At 34.4% G+C, this 20,707-nt stretch overlaps 2 protein-coding genes across 5 annotated transcripts; one reads left to right on the top strand and one right to left on the bottom strand.

The window, feature by feature from the left end:
• The first annotated feature begins 412 nt into the window (after positions 1-412).
• Positions 413-4,159, top strand: LOC115998996 (scarecrow-like protein 9). 4 transcript variants are annotated; one of them, XM_031238695.1, is made up of 3 exons: positions 413-567; positions 871-3,678; positions 3,823-4,159. In XM_031238695.1, the coding sequence occupies exon 2, from the start codon at positions 955-957 to the stop codon at positions 3,592-3,594; it is 2,640 nt and encodes an 879-aa protein (XP_031094555.1). In that variant the 5' UTR covers positions 413-567; positions 871-954; the 3' UTR covers positions 3,595-3,678; positions 3,823-4,159. The 4 variants fall into 4 exon arrangements, with proteins under 4 accessions (XP_031094555.1, XP_031094557.1, XP_031094554.1 ...); XM_031238697.1 differs by having other exon boundaries at positions 429-567; positions 798-3,681; XM_031238694.1 differs by having other exon boundaries at positions 430-567; positions 798-3,678.
• Positions 4,160-4,440: 281 nt separating this feature from the next.
• On the bottom strand, positions 4,441-7,358 carry LOC115998306 (protein FIZZY-RELATED 3). Its single transcript, XM_031237844.1, has 9 exons — positions 6,614-7,358; positions 6,352-6,474; positions 6,147-6,251; positions 5,667-5,846; positions 5,510-5,572; positions 5,230-5,424; positions 4,972-5,136; positions 4,815-4,883; positions 4,441-4,722 (listed from the first exon to the last, which is right to left on the bottom strand). Exons 1-9 carry the CDS (start codon positions 7,157-7,159, stop codon positions 4,669-4,671), a joined length of 1,500 nt encoding a protein of 499 aa, XP_031093704.1. The 5' UTR covers positions 7,160-7,358; the 3' UTR covers positions 4,441-4,668.
• Between the last annotated feature and the right edge of the window lie 13,349 nt (positions 7,359-20,707).

Here is a 20,707-nt window from a genome sequence, read left to right on the forward strand (position 1 = left end):
TATCAATTCATTATCCAGTTGGGTTAGGGTATTGGAGTTCGGGAGGCAGGAGAATTTTGTCTTTTGTGGGTAAGTAGAAGCCAGATTTTGTGGATTTGACTATAGTTAAATTTGGATTAGTTTCACAATAACGAGAATACTAACTTGGCGGTGTTTTTAATTCTACGAGGGTATTAGTCATAGTGTTCGACAGAAACCCTGAATACACCAAAAAAACAACGGGAATATAGAATCGTATAAAAAATAAAATAAAATAAAAAATAATAATTGCACTCAATCATGATTTTGTTGATATGCGCCTTTTATTTGATGCAAACCCAATCAACTTTATCATTTCTGGTATTCAATTCAGTGCAATAAGTGAAAGGTACAGCACCACTAGTGTTTGTCTGCATGCAACCTCAACGATGCCACTTCCTCCCATCACAGCCCTTTATACCACTGTATATTTCAACGGCTGGGATTTCTTCTCTTCTCTTCTCTTCTCTTGGCTATCCACACAAACATACTTAGCTTCATTTCCATAGTTTCAAACCAAGTGTTTCTCCTGCCTGCTCTCTGTCTAAGGTACCTTCAATTTTCATGTGTTCTTTGTGGATAAAGTTTTCATCTTTCTGCTTTATTTAATCCCCTTTTGCTGTTAGAGAATATTGCTTTAGCCTATTATATTTTGTGCTTTTCTAATTATGCTCAGTTTTCCCATTTTGATTGTATCAATGTGTGTGTTTATGCTAAACAATTTTTCTTAAAGATTTGAACTTTAAGTATATATATTTTTCCATTGTCAAATGTTCCAGGATATGAACTGAGTTCTTGAATTTTCTTGAATTTGAACTCCAGTAAAATCTCTGCTCTTCATGATAACTGCAGGATTGGGGAACTGGGATAGTGAAAAGTATTTGTTTTTAAATGTTGGTGAGATTTAGGGTTCTTGATTCTTGGAGGATTGAATAGATGGTCATGGAAAGAAATGTGAGGGTGATATGTGAGGCTTCAGGAGATAAATTGAAGGGTAAAACCCAATCTGTTTTCCTGGATCCAAATTTGATTAATAGTTTGAACATTAGTGAAACCCTCGCAGACTCGAATGGAATGACCTCGAGCCTATGTGATGAAGGCCTGCCAAATTTTCTGGACCCTACTGTTATTGACAGCTTGAGAATTAGCCACACCTTGGTTGATCGAAACCGATGTATTGAAAATTTATATGGTGAAAGCATATCAAAGTTTTCGGACACGGTTTTGATTGAAAACTCGAGAGGTGAGCAAAGCCTGCACATAGGAAATTCATGCCATCAAGGTATACCGAGTTTTCCAGATCCAATTTTGGTTGGTAGTCTGAATGTTAGCCAAACCTGTTCGGATCGAAACGAACTCGCTGGAAATTTAAATGGTCAGGCTGTATCGGATTTTCTGGATCCGGTTCTGATTGAGAACTTGAGAATTAGCCAAACTTCGGTGAATCAAAATGGGCTCACGGGAGTTTTAAATGATGATGGTCCACCATCTGTTATGGATCTGCATTTGATTAACGGTCTCGGAGTTTGTGAGGACTTGTTGGATCAAAATCAGTTTGCATTTCCACCGCTTCAATCTGATCCGAAGCTAAACGTTGTAGCCCCATCAAACAAGGGTGATGCTCGCGAGGACTTTGATTTTAACGATGGAGATCTTAACTATATTGGCCAGATGCTCATGGAAGAAAACATGGAAGAGAAGGTGTGTATGTTTCAAGAGTCTACTGCTCTCCAAGATACTGAAAGATCATTTTACGAGGCTATAGGCGAGAAGTATCCACCGCCTGCTGGTCGTTATACAGTTTCCAATTCCGATCAAAATGGAATTTTGGTTGATGGAAATTGTCACAAATCTATCAAAAATGCTAACTCTCGTTTGTTGTGTCCCAAAATGGACCCTTATCCCAGTGAATCTGACATTTCTAGTGCCCAACCTATTCAAGTTAGTGTCCCGTTGCAGACTATATCTCAGTCGTCCTACAGCACATCAAGCAGCTCGGGCACCGTAAATGATGGCCACGTTGATTCTCCTGTGAGTACGTTAAGGATTCCTGAAATTTGTAATAGCAAGGAGTTGCCTGTTGATTTGGGTTATAATGGGAAGAAGAGAAGTGCAGAGAAAAATGAAGTGGCAGTTAATATGGAGAAGAATTACGAGAATCAGCACTCTCGTGAAATGTCCAAAGCGAAAAAGAATCTGCACAACGAAGATCTGGAAGCGTTGGAGGGGAGAAGTAACAAGCAGTCAGCAGTTTCATCTGACTCGACTCTTAAACCGGAAGTGTTTGACATGGTGTTGCTATGCAGTGGAGGGAAGAATGAATCGGCTCTTCGTCAGGCCTTGCAGATTGTATCGATAAAAAATGCAACAGACAATGACGATTCAAAGGCATCCAATGGGGGGAAGAAATCTCGAAGAAAGAAACAAAGAGGTAAAAGAGACACGGTAGACTTGAGAACGCTTTTGACACTTTGTGCAGAAGCCGTTGTAGCTGATGACCGTAGGAATGCGAGTGAGTTTCTGAAGCAGCTCAGGCAACACTCGAGTCAAACGGGGGATGGTATGCAAAGGCTGGCTCATTACTTTGCGGATGGTCTCGAGGCAAGGATGGCGGGTTCCGGGACCCAAATATATAAAGCCCTTATAACCAAACCTACCTCGGCTGCTGATATCCTAAAAGCGTATCAGCTATTTCTTGCTATCTGTCCATTCAGGAAGATCTCGAATTTCTTCTCGAACAAGACAACCATGAATCTAGCCCAAAGTGCAACATCCGTGCACGTTATTGATTTCGGTATCCTTTATGGTTTTCAATGGCCTTGCTTCATACAGCGTCTTTCCTCTAGAAAGGGTGGACCTCCAAGGCTTCGTATAACTGGAATTGATCTTCCACAGCCGGGTTTTCGACCAGCAGAGAGGGTTGAGGAAACAGGGAAACGCTTGGCTAATTATGCCGAGAGGTTCAATGTTCCATTTGAGTTTAATGCTATAGCAAAGAAGTGGGAAACGATTAAAATCGAGGATATAAAGATAAACAAGGACGAGGTTCTTGTTGTTAACTGCCTATTTAGGCTTAGGAATCTCCTTGACGAGACCGTGGTTGTGAACAGTCCGAGAGATATTGTTTTGAAGCTCATCCGGGAGTTGAATCCACATGTTTTCATACAGGGGATTGTCAACGGTGCTTACAATTCCCCCTTCTTTATCACACGATTTCGAGAGGCTTTGTTTCATTTCTCGTCTTTGTTTGATATGCTCGACACTAACGTTCCCCGCAATATCCACGAGAGGATACTTATTGAAAAGACGATATTTGGGCAGGAAGCAAAGAACGTTATTGCGTGTGAAACCGCAGAGAGGGTCGAGAGGCCAGAGACGTACAAGCAATGGCACGTTAGGAACATGCGGGCGGGATTTCTTCCGCTTCCTTTGAACAAGGAGATCATGAAGATGTCCAGAGACCGGGCCAAGGTATACAACAAGGATTTTGTAATTGATGAAGACGGGGAATGGCTTCTTCAAGGATGGAAGGGACGCATTGTCTATGCACTTTCCTCCTGGAGACCCGCTTCTTGATCTTGCTTAAGATCGTTCTATCAACAAGAAGCATGCAAGCTCGACTAAGCTGATGTATTCTATTTCCTACTTTTGCAAGCTGAGGTATTGAGTAAAATTTCTCGCTGTCATTGCTATTTTGTTACAATGTAGTCCTCAAAAGCCCGGTCCTTTTATTCTAGACAAATTTTGCACTTTTGGTTAGTACGATTTGAATGTTCGTTAACATTTTTCTTACTTCTTTGGCAGGTGGCTAAGTGGATGCATAGATTGGTCATTTGGAAGCGCATCAGCGACAAAGACAACCAACCATCGAGCCAAATATTCGCTCGATATGTAAATGATATTTTAGTTGTATGTAAATATATGAAGAATGTCAAGAGCATATATATCCAGAATCAAATCAAAGCTCTGAATGGATTATATCTCTGGCTTTGGGTATTGAAGCTATAAATGTACATTCTCACAATATCAGCTTAAACTCTTAGTTAAGATGGAACACATCTTTCTGTTCTACTAATGTCATTGGTGTCTACCATATGTGCATATTCTTTATCCCAGAATTGGTGCTGAGTTGATGTTCAAACTGGGTTTTTGGTCTTTAACATTTCACAAGTCAATATCTTATCAGATTGAGTATTAGTTTTGCTGCAATAACAACTTTTAGAGTAAATCTTGTGCGAGACCGTCTCACGTGAAACGTGTAATACTTTTCTATGCATCTGGAGTTCTTAGATGTTCACATATTTTCTTCTGCTACCGCCAGATGTTGAAGATGATGATTTGCATGCTATATCTGTGTATACTTTGTGTATATAGGTAAAAAAAATTCATGTTCTTGGTACAACTGATAAAATTGAAGAAACATTAAAAAGAATCAAAATATATTTTTATTATGATTGAATTTGTTCTTGCGAGGAAAATTTGGTACACCCCAACATCTAAAAAATAATAATTCTGAATTATAGACATCTTCTTGAAAACCCACCAAATAAACAGGGAAAAAGAATTTCAAGCTATACACTTTCACAATCTGGACATAGCTGAAGAACACGAGAAAGTATTATAATTTACAAATATAATTAGAAAGGCCTGTCATCTGATATGTGTTCTTCCTAGAGACCACAGTCCTGTGTCTTTGACCGGTGCCTGAAAATGGACCAAGAAAATGACAGGTTAGTTAATATACTTTAATTTGCTACTGAATAATGGTGGAATATATATGAGAAATGGAAACTCACGGGTGTTTTTGCAGAAGGGAAGACATTCCAAAACCTGAGAGTCTCATCTCCAGCTCCAGTCACTATTGTCTGCACAAGTTACAGTGAAGTTCTCCATTGGTTAGAATTGTGATTGTGATTGTGTTATTGTGTTATTCATATGGACATTTTGAAGTACCTGGCCATCGGGCGACATAGCAAGGTAAAGTACCCGCAAGCTGTGCCCAGTTAGAGTTGCCACCTTGGACATGGATGGATACTTCCACACCATTACTTGATTTTGGGAGTATCCATGGGTGCTAACTATTTCATTTACATTTTTGCTCCAGGCGAGATTGCAGACCTACACAGAGAGAGGGACAGCATTCAAATCAGTTTTGAGTTTGATTTACATTTACGGGTTTCTTCTTGCTGATTGTGGATTAGTCATGCAAACCTGGCTTCCAGTATCCACGCTATTCAATTGATTGCCATTACTGGTGTTCCAGAAGCGAATGCAGCGATCTGCAGTTCCTCCTCCTGATGCAAGAAGGCCACTTTGGTGAGGAGACCAGGTAATGGCTTTTACAGCAGCAGTGTGCTCTGTTAGTCTCAAAGTTGGCTGCTGGGAGTGCAGATTCCAGACCAAAAGCTGATGAAAATACCACGAGGAATTAGAGCATTTATTGTCAATGATGGACCAAAAACAGACACTCAAAAAGTTCTTATGGTTATACCTGATTGTCATTGCCACCAGATGCCAGTTCTCGGTCATCATGAGACCATTTCAGCCCACAAACCTGAAATGCTTACCTCAAGAAGGTCAGGTTCTGAAAAACTTTTCATTTCTGCTTTGAATTATGCTCTGTTTGATTGAATTGCTCTAAAATTTACCTCAGATTTATGACCAACAAGCCGGCTTACAAAGTCATTAGGGACGCGAAGATCATGCTGAAGGATGTTCCGATCTCTACTTCCAGAAGACAAGATGCGAGAACTCCATGCCAGAACTCCAGTTCTCGTTTGATGCCCACCGAAAGTCCTAACCTTCTTGCACTGAGTCCCATCCCAAACCTGAAAGGCAGACCAGCATTTTGTGAAGTTCAAGTGTTAACCAGGATTATTGATATGGAGCACGCAACAAATTACATGAACAGGTGATCTAAAGCGGGCAACAAATTACATGAACAGGTGATCTACAGCGGGCAACAAATTACACAAACAGGTGATCTAAAGCGGGCAACAAATTACACAAACAGGTGATCTAAACCACGCAACAAATTATACAAACAGGTGATCTAAAGCACGCAACAAACTATACAAACAGGTGATCTAAAGCACGCAACAAATTATACAAACAGGTGATTCTTCTACCTGAACTTGACCGAGACTTGTCCCTATGGATATGTAAGAACCCTCGCGAGTCCACTGGACTGAGCAGACACTGTCACTAGGTCCCAAGTCACACAACTTTGTCACCTGAGAGCAGAGTTATACAAGATTAAGTATTAATCATTTGGCTTAAGTAACACATAACCTTTGGTGGAGACTGAAAATGTTAATTTATAATTTTACTCACTTTGCTATTTGATGCAGTCCATAAATAAACACAGGTTCCCAACCCAACAGCAAGAACATTCTGAGAGGACCAATCCACCAGATTCAGGTAGAAATCATCTTGAAGAGCTGGTGCATCCAAAACCTGCAATTATAAATGGAGAGTGAGTGAGTATCAGAGCTCCTTTAATTTGTAGATCACCATTGGAGCAAGTCATATAGTTTAAAACATCTTAAACCTGAATTTCTAGCAAAATATTGATTTATCTATATCAAATGCATACCTTATGGGGAGTTTTGGGGACCTTCCTGGGAGGCTTAGGAGGAGTTGAAACCTCGCCAGAAAGGCCGTTATCCATCCCCAAAATTGAAGATGAATACGGAGAATTAGGGCCGGAATGCTCCGTCTTGAACCTTAGCATATTCCTGCTAGGACTCAATGGCGATCCGATGTTCCCTGCAGGAGAAGAAAAAGAGCCAAAGTCAGCACCAAAAAGCTCAGATCTCAACAAACTAATGTAGGCCTCGTTCCCTCCTCCTCCCTCCTTCCCCGGCGACGCCTTCTCGACCAGTCCGAACGCGTGCAGCCGCGACGACGATCTGCAAGGGATGAACCTGTCGCTGCAGTTCGCCGACTTCGACGACGGCGAGGACGACAGGTTCGAGAGAGTCCTCGGCGACATCGACATCGGAGACGGCAAATTCGTTTTAGACCGCAGCGACGACGACGCTCCTCTCGGCGTGGAGAAGGTATCGAGCCGAAGCGATGTTTCGTTCATCGTCGACGGGAGATTAATCCCGCTCTTCCTCCTTTGCGGTGTTGAATTCATTTTCTCTGTTTTTTTTTTTATTCCAAAACTGTTTTTGCTACTTTAGCTAAGCTTCGCGAATGAAATGCTTGCGAAAAGAGAATCCGATATCGCCTCTCTCCGGCGAGCGGGAGACGAGGCGGATCGCGGTGGTGTATAGGCGGATCGGATCGGAGCGGAGCTGAGTGTTAACGGCTAGCTTCTGAGGGAGAAAAGAGAGGTTTTGGAGGGTTTGGGTTGATGTTATAGCAGTAAAGGGGAGCTCCTACAACGGTCGTTTTCTGACGTGTCACAAATTGGAAGCTGGCCTTCCTTTACTATCCGTTATTCCACTCTAATGATATTTTCTTTCCTTTTTCTATTTTAATTGGCATTAAATTATCAAATTAATTTTGCTCCGCTCTGTCGGGCCCGCTATGTTTCCGGAAAGATGTGTAATTATTAATATCAATTTAGTGCTTATATTTTATGTTTATTATCCATTTTATCCTGTTTCTAAATATATTATTCACTTAAACTCGGGGAAAAGGTTAATACACTTATACACCCTTAACTTTGTACAAAAAAATCAATTAGACCTGTATATTTATAAAACTTACAATTAAGTACATTAACGTGCTATTATAGTGCAACATAGTCTAAGCTTATTAGTGATTTGTAATAGCAGATCATTACGATTTCGATGATGTTTGCTCACTGGAATCATAATGACCATCTATTACAAAACTTAAACTCCGATATACTGAAATTACATATTGATTTGCTTAATTTTGACTTTTTAAAGTTTAGGGTCTAATTTAACTTTTCGTATAAAATTCATGGGCCTATTTGTCATTTTTCTGAGCTGGGTCATCCAGGTCTTCTGATATGAGATTGCGTTGATCTCTTTTAACAAGCTGGTTACTTTTGTATCTGATCTCATTTTGGTAAGTATAATCACTTTGAACTGTCAACGTAACTATCATTTCTTGCAACCTTTTAATCATTTTTATCATTAACGTCACAATACTTGCCATAAATAATTTAGTAACTTTTACATGATCATAATAACCTTAGCTCCTCTGTTTTTTCGAGCTAAGTCATCCAGATCTTCTGATATGAGATTATGTTGATCTCTTTTAACAAGCTGGTTACTTTTGTATCTGACCTCATTTTGGTCAGTATAATCACTTTGAACTGCCAACGTAACTCTTATTTCTTGCAACTTTAATTTTTAATCATTTTTATCATTAACGTCACAATACTTGCCATAAATAATTTAGTAACTTTTACAGGATCATAATAACCTTTAGCTCCTCTGTGTTTTCGAGCTGAGTCATCTAGATCTTTTTTTATGAGATTATGTTGATCTCTTTTAATAAGCTAGTTACTTTTGTATCTGACCTCATTTTGGTCAGTATAGTCACTTTGAACTGCCAACGTAACTGTCATTTCTTGCAACTTTAATTTTTATCATTTTTATCATTAACGTCACAATACTTGCCATAAATAATTTAGTAACTTTTACAGGATCATAATAACCTTAGCTCCTCTGTTTTTTCGAGCTGAGTCATCCAGATCTTCTAATATGAGATTATGTTGATCTCTTTTAACAAGCTAGTTACTTTTGTATTTGACCTCATTTTGGTTAGTATAATCACTTTGAACTGCCAACGTAACTGTCATTTCTTATAACCTTTTAATCATTTTTATCATTAACGTCACAATACTTGCCATAAATAATTTAGTAACTTTTATAGGATCATAATAACCTTAGCTCCTCCGAGAATCTTCTACCGTCATCTATGAGAACCAACTGTTAAACGGTGGACCATGGTCCACACAGCTGTGTGGACCATGGTCGTCCAAAATGACACCATTTATTTAAGTAAAGAAACAATGACTGTTATATTTAACAAAAATCTCGTATTTATGATGTGCTCAAAATAAAATGAAACTATTGTCGAATTGAAATGATATTTTAATTGTTCTGAAATGGAACTACAGTATATATAAAATGAAACTGAATAACATGTCTCACATATTGAGTGTATATTGTCAAATGAAATTGTAGTTAAATTAAAATGATACTTTAGTTGTGTTGAAATAATGAAACTAAAGTATGTATAAAATGAAACTGAATAGCATGTCTCACATATTGAGTGTATATCGTCGAATGAAATTGTAGTTATATCAAAATGATACTTTAGTTGAATTGTGTTGAAACTACAGTGCATATGAAATGAAACTGAATATCAATTACACATATTTAATTGGGTGTATATTGTCCAATGAAACTGTAGTAGTGTTGTAATAAAACAGCAGTGGGTATAAAATGATATTCAATAACATGTCTCACATATTAAATTTATAATGTCAAATGAAACTCTAGTTGAAACAAAATGATACTTTAATTGTGACAAAATGAAAACTACAATGTATATATAAAATGAAATTGAATACGTCAGACAAACATAAGTAATTAGACAAAACTGGTGTCATCTATATATATATATACATATATATATATATATATACATATATATATATATATATAGAAGTGCTAGCTTTTCCGCTCATTTTAGTCCAAAAAATTTGAAATCGGTCAACATAATATTATCTAATAAATGCTTATCAGAAATTCTAGCCTTCCTTATCATTCCTTATTTATGGCTAAAATTGACAAAAATATTCAAAATATGATTCCATTCCTTATTATATACGGAAATTAATGAAATATTTTATTCAATTCCATTCATGTATGGATTCCTTATTTATGTACATATACTAACAATCAAATTACTATATGATGTATATTATAGTATTCAAAAAAATATTACTATATTATGTTAATGTACGTAATTAAATTCCTCTTATGATAATATTCAAAAAAATAAAAATTTCAACAATCAAATTACTATATGATGTATATTATAGTATTAAAAAAATATTCCTATATATATTATCTTAATGTACGTAATTAAATTCCTATCATGATAATATTTCCAAAAAAATAAAAACTCTAACAATCAAATTATTATATGATGTATATTACATTATTAAAAAACTATTACTATATTATGTTAATGCACGTAACTAAAATCCTCTCATGATAATATTCAAAAAAAATTCCAACAATCAAATTACTATATAATGTATATTATAGTATTAAAAAGAATATTACTATATTATGTTAATGTACGTAAAATTTTAACAATAAAATTACTATATGATGTATATTCTAGTATTAAAAAAACTATATTATGTTAATGTACGTAATTAAATTATTCTCATGATGATATTCAAAAAAATAAAAATTCCAACAATCAAATTACTATATGAAGTATATTATAGTATTAAAAAAAATATTACTATATTATGTTAATGCACGTAATTAAATTTCTCTCATGATAATATTCCAAAAAAAAAATTCCAACAATCAAATTATTATATGATGTATATTATAATATTAAAAAATTACTATATTATGTTAATACACGTAATTAAATTCCTCTCATAATAATATTCAAAAAAAATTTCAACAATCAAATTACTATATGATGTATATTATAGTATTAAAAAAATATTACTATATTATGTTAATGTACGTAATTAAATTCCTCTCATGATAATATTCAAAAAAAAATTCAACAATCAAATTACTATATGATGTATATAATTTATAGTATTAAAAAATATTACTATATTATGTTAATGTACGTAATTAAATCCTCTCATGATAATATTCAAAAAAAATATCAACAATCAAATTACTATATGATGTATATTGTAGTATTAAAAAATATTACTATATTATGTTAATGTACGTAATAAAATTCCTTCCATGATAATATTCAAAAAAAAAATTGAACAATCAAATTACTATATGATATATATTATAGTATTCCAAAAAAATATTACTATATTATGTTAATGTGCATAATTAAATTCCTCTCATGATAATATTCAAAAAAAAAATTCAACAATCAAATTACTATATGATGTATATTATAGTATTCCAAAAAAATATTACTATATTATGTTAATGTAGAGCTGCTGGGAGAATATTAGGTTTTGAAATACAATATAGATATCCTCCTGAAGAGCGCTTGAATTTTCATCTGCCAAATGAACAAAGTATTTATTTTGATGAGGATGCTCCAATCGATGTCATTGTAGAACGACATACGGTAAAACATAGCATGTTTCTGGCTTGGCTTGAGGCACACAAAAAAATCGTGAGGCAAAGCAACTAACTTATGCAGAGATGCCAACAAAGTTCGTTTGGAAACAAGCAACAAGGGAATTTGTTCCAAGACAACAAGGATTCTCAATTGGTTGAATTTTTTACGTTCCTCCTGAAAGTGGTGAGATGTACTATTTGAGATGTCTTTTGAATGTAGTCCGAAGACCTACGTGTTATGAAGACTTAAGAACAATCAATGGAGTGTTGTACGACAATTACCGTGATGCATGTTATGCACTTGGGCTATTGGAAGGCAACAAAGAATATATTGATGGAATTGTTGAAGCAAGTCAGTGGGCAGCTGCAGGAGAGTTAAGAAATTTATTCACAACATTGTTATCCTCAAATTGTTTAAGCCGTCCGGAAGTGGTTTGGGACAAATGTCAGACATATATGTCCAATGATATTCTGTACAAACAACGTAACATATTGAACTTCCAAGGTATGTATTTATCCATTTACTTTAATATTTTATTTCATGTCTAATATTATTAGTTCCAAGATGGTGATACTTTTCTAACATATATTGTTTAATATTTTTTAGATTTAGTCCTCAGTGTTGATGAAATAAAAAATCAAACATTAGTTGAGATTGAGAAATTGTTGAAAAGATGTAGGAAGAACTTACATGATTACTAACAAATGCCAATTCCAGATCTTGACTGTTCGGCCAGTTTGATGAATATGTTGGTGTATGATGAGATGTGTTATGAAAAAGCAGAACTTAAAGAAGAGAACAAAAAGTTGGGATCAAATCAATGAGTTTTTGTCTACGGTTATGGAGGAACTGGAAAGACATTTATTTGGAGAACTCTTTCGGCAACATTGAGATCAAAAAGAGAAATAGTTCTTGATGTTGCTTCAAATGATATATATTCTCTATTATTACCCAGCGGAAGGACTGCGCATTCAAGGTTTGCAATTCCTCTAAACCCAATGAGGATTCAACATGTAATATCAAACAAGGTAGTCATATTGCATAACTCATTATTAAGTGCAAACTTATAATTTGGATGAAGCACCAATGATGCATAAGCATTGCTTTGAAGCACTTAATAGAAGTATGCATGATGTATTACATTTTTGCAATCCAAAATGTTTAGAGATGCCTTTCGGAGGGAAAACTATTGTATTTGACAGAGACTTTCGATAAATTTTGCCAGTTATCCCAAAAGAAACTAGACAGGATATTGCTAATGCAACAATAAATGCATCTTACTTGTGGTTTTACTGTAAAGTGTTACATTTGACAAAAAATATGCGACTTCAATGCTCATCCTCAAATACTGATTATGAAAAGCTAAAGAAATTCTCATAATGGATTGCGAACATAGGAGATGAGACAAATTCAGGGGCAAACAATTGGATGTGAAAACATTACTATTATATTGCAGAAGAGAATTTGTTGAAATGTTCTGGAGATCCCATTGCAACTATTGTGGAAAGTACATATCCATCATACTCCAATATTTTTGATGATCCAACATACTTGAAAAAGAGGGCAATATTGGCTCCAACACTTGATTTGATTTTTAAAAATTGAGGGACAACATTTACACCACTAATAATTCAGGAGTGACATTGATAATTGACATATTATGGAGATACAAAATTACAATTTTCCCTATTACTTAGGCCTTTCCCAATAGTGGGTTTTGGCACAAAAATTAAGAAAAGTTGGATGAGTTGGATGAGTGAGAGTGGAGAGAGAGAAACAATGGGGTTGTCCTGCAAGAAATGGGATTTTGCAGAGTTGGTGGGTCCCATTTCTGTTTGCAAAGGAAGGAAATTAGCGCGTTGTGCGCAATTTGAGCGCCCAATGGGCGCGTGCAGTGCACGTGCCCCTGGGCGCGTTAAATGCTGATTATTTTTTTTTTTCAATTTTATCTTTTGTTTTATTTTTTACTTTTATTTTTTTTTTCCTCCACCTTATTTTCTCTTTTCTAATCACACTCCTCAAAATCTACACCAAAGTTTAACTTTTGGGGTTGGCCTTATACGGAGTATTTGGTAACAATAATTAAACCTCTGTAATTTGTATGGAATTTCTAATGATGTGTTTGATGTTGGTGAAAGGATTAAAGACAGCTACACTTTGTTACTTTCTGTCACACTACATCAACACCTCCTGATTGATATAAATCAAATCAAAGCAGCAGCCAGCAGTGCAACAATTTTACACACATACAGACTTTTTTTAAAGATTTTTTTTTTTAATATTCACGATCCTTTACAAAGTTTGTATTAGTGAAGTTCAAACTTATAATCATTTATTTGAAATGGTAACTGAAAATTCAAAATGCCATAACACTATATGATAAATGACAAATATCATTACACAAATATAGGCTTTTTTTAGGAAATTGATTTAGTGGATAACAATTAGCGAATTTTGTTAATAGTTTTGATCATTTGTTTAGTTTTGCTGTTAGTAGATGTATATATTTGATAAAAATTATCTTCTATTATTTGTAATTAATATGTCAAAAGACATATATGAACATACATATATTTTATTCAAATAAATCAATAATTAATAATAGTTATTGATTATATAATACTTGTTAATTATTAAAAAAAATAAATTAAATAAATAATGTAGATATTTAAACAAGCAAATAAAAATAATTGTTAGTTATTAATTATATAATGGGTTATCTAATTATTTTTATATATATTAATATTTATAAATGTATTAATATAATAATATAATTATAAACATACAAATTAAAAAAAGAAGAAGTAAAAAGAATATTGGGCCAAGTGGGAAACTGAGCGTGAGAGCGTCCCACATCGCCAAGTTGTGATAAAATGGAGCATAAGGCTCCACTATAAAAGGGGAGCCTCATGCTCCTCTTTTAACAATCCTCCCATTCACTGCCCAAGGGACAATAGTTGAAGATTGCAAGCTATTAATAAAGCTTGTTTTTAGCTTTTTTTATTAAGTCAAACTGTCAAAGTGGTCAAAACACTAACTAATAATTCAAAATGTGATTATCAAACAAGACCATATTCTTCTAAGAGCAACCTTAATGAATGGAGTTTTTACACAGTTTTTGAGTGAGAAAGAAAAAGAGCAAAAAGAAAAGAATAAAGAAAAAATTGGTTTGTCTGAATATATATAATTAATCCCTACTTATGCTTATGTGAATGAAGCAAACCATGGCCAGTCCTCTACCACTCCACTTGGTGTGCTGGCCAATCCCCTCCCACTTGGTGTGGAGGCCGATCACCTTATGTGAATAGAGCAAACCACTTGGTGTGCTGACCGATTAGAAGGATACCAAAAAAAAAGAATATATATAATTTTTTTTGAGGAAAAGAATATATATAATTAGTTATTTAGTGTCTGCCAATCAATTAATTTTTTCTTTCCAACATCTCTCCATCTCACAATCTCTCTTCTCCATATCATAGAAAGAATTAAGAAAAAATCATGGTTGGGAATAGCCTAAGACCAAGATTATTCCTTGGAACCTTTTTTTTTTTTTTTTTTTTTTGTCAGAACTGTCTGGGAGAGAAAATGAAATTAAAAATTAAAAGGGTCACACTTGTGTGAGACCGTCTCACGGATCCTTATTCGTGAGACGGGTCGGGTCGGGTCAAAGCACCATGCAAATGTCATACTTATATGTGCAAATCTCATACTTATATGCTCAAATATAACACTAATCAAAAATACAATTTTTGTTACTTATAATAGAAAAAGTAATACATTTTTCATAATAAGTAATATTGACAAGTGCCTCTCACTTATAAGGGCAAATATAATACTTTTGAGGAAAAATGTAATACTTTTAAATTGAAATGTAAAAGTATTGTATTTTCCCTTAAAAGTATTACATTTACACTAATAAGTAACAAAAATGTTATTCCTAATTAGTATTACATTTGAGCATATAAGTATGACATTTGTGCATATAAGTGTTACATTTGCATCTTGACCCGATCCGATCTGACCCGTCTCATGGTGAGACCGTCTCACACAAGTGTTTGCCAAAATTAAAATTACTAGTAACCACCCTAACCCGCCCAGTTACGTTGGAGAGGATAATTTGTGGCTTTCCTCCCATTTTTAATTATACACATGCCAGTTATATTAATAATTTGCTATGCACAAATTGATTGTTTATTTTGAATGATGAATTTAAAAAAGAAAATTAGGTTACCATATTATGATGGACAGATAAATCATTTTCTGAAAAAAAAAAAAAAAGTTGGAAGTTGGAACATCTTTATAAGTAACCTGGATTGTGTGGAACATCATTCCGACCAACTGCATGCAAAAGGGCACCAAATACTATGAGTCTGAAAAAGAAAGGCTGCCAACAACATATATTTTACATCTGAATAACATCTTGTTTACCCAAAAGCCTACTCTCGATCATATCATAACTGCAAATTTATCTATCTATATATATAGTTTGTAAAATGATCAACACTCACACCCAACAATATACAAAAATCAAATAATTAATAAGAATGATGTAAATACTTAACTTCTACAAACACCAAGTCTAATTGAAATCCCATCCTAGACAGGGATTAAGCACTAAGACCCCATTAAAAAAATAGTAAAATCGAAAAAGTTATAGCGGTAGCGATTTCACAACTCTAATTAAAACAGTTTCAAATTGTAACTTTTCGATAAGAGGTTAGAAAGATATGATATATGAACAAAACAATGAAATTAATCGAGATATATATGTTAATTAAGTAATCTCATTTATTTTTGTGATAAGTAATCTCATTTATATATACCAGCTAGCTTAGCTTGCTCCAAGTAATCATGGTCAATATACAATTAAGTAAAACCCTAATTCAAAACGTACTTGCAGATATATTTTCTTATTATGATTATCAAATTAATTTGTAATTTTCGTACCGTACCATACTATAAGCATAATGATTCAGTCAAAATAATATTTTTAAAATCTCACAAAAAGAAATAAGAAAAAGATAATAATAATAATAATAATAGGAATTGAAATCTCACCTTGGACAACTCAGATCTGATCTCTGGTGACAAAGTGACAATAATTGTGAAGAAAATAAGGCATCCATTGTCGCTGCAGCATCATCAGGATTCTCATACCAGAACAACCATAAAACTATATATAGAGAATGGATCGGAGAACCCTTTAACCCCTCCCCAAAAAAAAATTCTCCAAATTAAAGCCCTAAAAAGTGAATTGAAGGTTGTATATATGTGAATCTTGATGATACTTCACCGGCAAAGGAAGACTGGGATTATATTCATCGTCTGATCTCTCCATGGCCATCATATCATGGATAATATTATATATAATAATCCATGCAAGATAAAAGGACTGATTAACGAGAGCAAACTTTACAAGTAAGGGAGATATATCATATATAGATATATAGATGTAAACTGTACGTAAACCTAACCCTAGATCCAGAGTTTATAGAAAAGGTAAAGAGTAAAGGAAAGAGTTGAGATATATATATATATATATATATGGAAGCAGTAACTAATTAAGCTGAGCTAGTGGAGTGTCATCATATACATACGTACTTATTGAGCTGCACTGAAGTACTGGCTCACTATTGTAGCTAGTGAGAGTGAGAGAGATGGATTGTATTTAACCGTATATCACAATTTCAGAAACAACTTGTGAGCATAAATATAATATGTGCAGTCTAACTATCAGCTTAGGCTTTTAGTTGGATGGAGCACATGATTCAATTCCACTCACCAAAAAAAATCAGATCAAAATCAACCGCTCAAATTGAACACAGATTAAAAGAAATTGCATGACAATTTGACCTTTTTACATCTAGGTCAAATTTAAGGTCTGTGATTTTCCTATTTAAGGCGCGTGGTTTCTGTGTTGTGTGCTTAAGGTGCGTCAGTTGTTGAAACTTAAGATGCGCAATTTTCATTCTTAAGCTGGTGTGTGATCTATGTACATAAGGTGCGTCAGTTGTTGAAACTTAAGGTGCGTGATTTTCTTTCTTTAAGGTGCGCCATTTTTTACAGTTACTTCTTTAATTGAGGACGCGCCTTTTTTTTTTTTTTTTTTTTTTTTAGTCCCAAAACACAGCCACTATCCTTTTCCAATCATGTTTCAACAATCAATTAATAGACATTGCCAAAGTAACATAGAAGAGAATTGAAGAGATATCTTGGATACACCTTTTTTTTTTTAAATCATTGATTTGAGTCGTTCATCTTGATTTGATTAACGGCTCAGATCTAATTAACACCATCTTTCACATGAGAGATCTTTCGCACCAGAACTAGCCTATAGGTTTTAGGATATCTCTCCGTACATGATTTTTATTTGATTTCATCTTTTTACATTAATTCGTACTTTCATTGGTTTGATCACTTTGATGCTGCTTTAGGATATATTGTAACATTCAAATGGTTTAGTGATTTTTTTTTAATTTTTAAATACATGTATAAATCACAGAGTTAAATTAGGAAAAACAAGTGGTCGTGTAGAGCAAAATTATACTCAACCAAGGTTGAAAAAATTGCTAGGCGCCCCCTAGGCGTCGGGGGGAGCCTAGCGCCTAGGGCGCCCGATTTTATTACATAGATTACAAGGGGGATTAAGGGTTCAAGGTCAAAGGAGTTAAGTCAGTAAAGCCAATCAACTAGTCAAGGCCAAATCTGATGAAGAGCTCTGTTCTCTATACCAACGCGAGAAACTATAGAGGAGAAAGGAGACGCTCGCTGAACCAGATCTGAAGTCTGAAGTCCAAATCAACTCTCGTCGAATGGAGGGGAGAGGAGAGGAACCTCACCGGAGCTTTGTCTCGTCCCCGCTGTTGCTGGTCGAAGAAAGAGGCAGAGGTTCAAGGTCGAGTGGAGGGGTAGGCGACGGCGAAAATTTCTGGGCTGCATGACTCCGTTCTTGGTGGTAGGTGACGGCGAGCAGCATCTAGGCTCCATTCTTGGTGGTTGGCGATGGGAGCAACGATTCCTTTGGTGAGTGACGATGAGCGATTTGTTTCTTCTCATTTGAATCTGAATCTGATTTGCAATTTGCGATGAACGATTTGCGAGCAACATCTGAATCTGACGGCGAGCAACATATGAATCTGATTTGCGAATATCTGGGTTCCTTCTGATTCGCGATTTGTATTTTTTGATTGGGTTATAGGGCTTAGCGATTATCTCCGTTGTAGTTAGCGATTTTTTTTGGGGTTATACGGCCGGCTAGGCGGTCTAGGCGCCGCCTAGTCGGCCGGCCGCGGAGGAGGCCGATTCCGGCCTTCCTCGACGCGGCCAAGTGCCGCCTAGCGCAATCGGCGCCTAGGCGCGATTTTTTGCAACCTTGTACTCAACAAGAAAGTATTAATTGCCTTAGGGACCAAGACTTGAGAGGTGAGACATAACTCATAAGACATTTAAAAATAACGAGTTTGCAATTAAACTTAAAATATTCTAAATGGAGAAATGGTAAAAATGCAAGTTTATTGTAAGAACGGGACCACAAAAATCTAAAAATCGACTCTGGTTAATACACAATTTAGTCCTCAAGGACCTCAATTATAGTGATTTTTCTTGATTTAGTCATTGATTATATTCTAAATGTCGAGTACTCAATTAGGTAAAAAAGAATATCAAAGTCTATGATTCAATTAAGCACAAAAATACGTTTAGAGTTAAATCGAGAAAAATCACTATAATCGGTGACTAAATTGATATTAACTCAAAAAATATATCAATATATACGTAGATATATATAGTTCAATTGATATTCAATAACTTGTCTGATTAATTTCTTACGGACTTGACATAGTATGTCACTTAATAATTAGGGTTTCAACAATTAGTGTAACATGGATAAAATTGTAACAAGATAGAAAGAAATTAAAACAAAAAACATTCTGCGATTGATTTAAATGAGATTAGATTTAATTTAGTAATTTAAATGAGATTAGATTTAATTTAGTAATCTGCCAAAAATATGTAATGTATAACACTATAACGTAATAAACGGCCGAGGAGACTAGACCACCTTAGCTTCGGAGAAACTAATGTATCTTAGCTTTTTCAAATGCAGAAGACATCATTAAAAAAGAATATGCCAATGACTTTGTGGTCTAGTGGCACCCGGTGTCCCAATTAACATTCCCACATGAATGATAGGAATGGGTTCGAGCCTCGGTTGCGAAGGTAGCTATGAACAATTATTACATTGTAATAGAGTCAGTCGTAAGATACTATGAGACGGAATCAATCAAAAAACTCTTGACAAGAATTAGGGTGTGTTTGCGAAAAATCAAATATTTGGCAATGGTAATGCGTTTTGGTAGTCGGGTCAAATTCAAATGATTACCATTATTAATGTTTGGTTATGTATAACCCCGTAATGGGAATAAAAGTTTTAAAAATACAAAAACAAAACATCAAGGCAATCGATCCTAATACAATGGCATCCAAAGCACCAAATCTCATTACTAAAGCAATGTACCCACATAAATATAATGGATCCACCCCCTTACTAAAGGGGGGAAAAAGAAAGAAATAAAAGCAAAATCATTATTGGATTTTGCTGGTAATTAGCACATTTATACATCATTTCAATAAACAACAGAAAATGTTTGGCATATAATAATAATGTAGTGCTAATGTGCAGACAAGGATGCATCCTGTCCTTCACATAATATATTTCTTGTTTGGAAAAACTTTAATTTTATTTTCACTTACTAACATTACAAGAACACGCTGAAAAGCTAATTAATTAAAATTAAAATGTTTGAAAACTAATTGTTGAATTAACTAATAAGTGTAAAAAGATATAACAAAAATAAATTAAGATAATAAGATTGTGATTAATGAAGGGTAAATGATCTCATTTGTGTAAATTGATAAGATTTAAAATAATAAGTTAAAAAGTCAACGAGATTATTTTGAAACATTACTTGAGATATCGTTTAAAAATAAATTATTATTTTAAATTCTCATGTTTACCAAACAGAACTTACAACTTATTTGTAATTTAAAATAAATCCATTATTTTCAATTCATTAGTTAATGTGAACTAGATAATTTCAACGTAGGCAAGTTAATAACATATAGTAACTAAATAAAGCCATTTTTAATATAATATGAATATATGACACATCATGGCTGATTTTTGTAAGGAAACGTAACTAATTAACCATAACTTTTTTTGGGTTTTGAATTTTAATTATATAAATAGTCAAATAATGATATAAATTATTAAAATTGTTTGCCAATTTCACCTAATTAATAAATAACCCATATATAGTTAATATACTTTAAATACAAAGGAAGAAAACAGTGTGAAATAAAATAACAATTATTATTGCCACAAATGCTAACGTTCATAATATATTGA

This window comes from Ipomoea triloba, chromosome 12 (genome assembly GCF_003576645.1).
Source record: "Ipomoea triloba cultivar NCNSP0323 chromosome 12, ASM357664v1".
Taxonomy (NCBI): domain Eukaryota; kingdom Viridiplantae; phylum Streptophyta; class Magnoliopsida; order Solanales; family Convolvulaceae; genus Ipomoea; species Ipomoea triloba.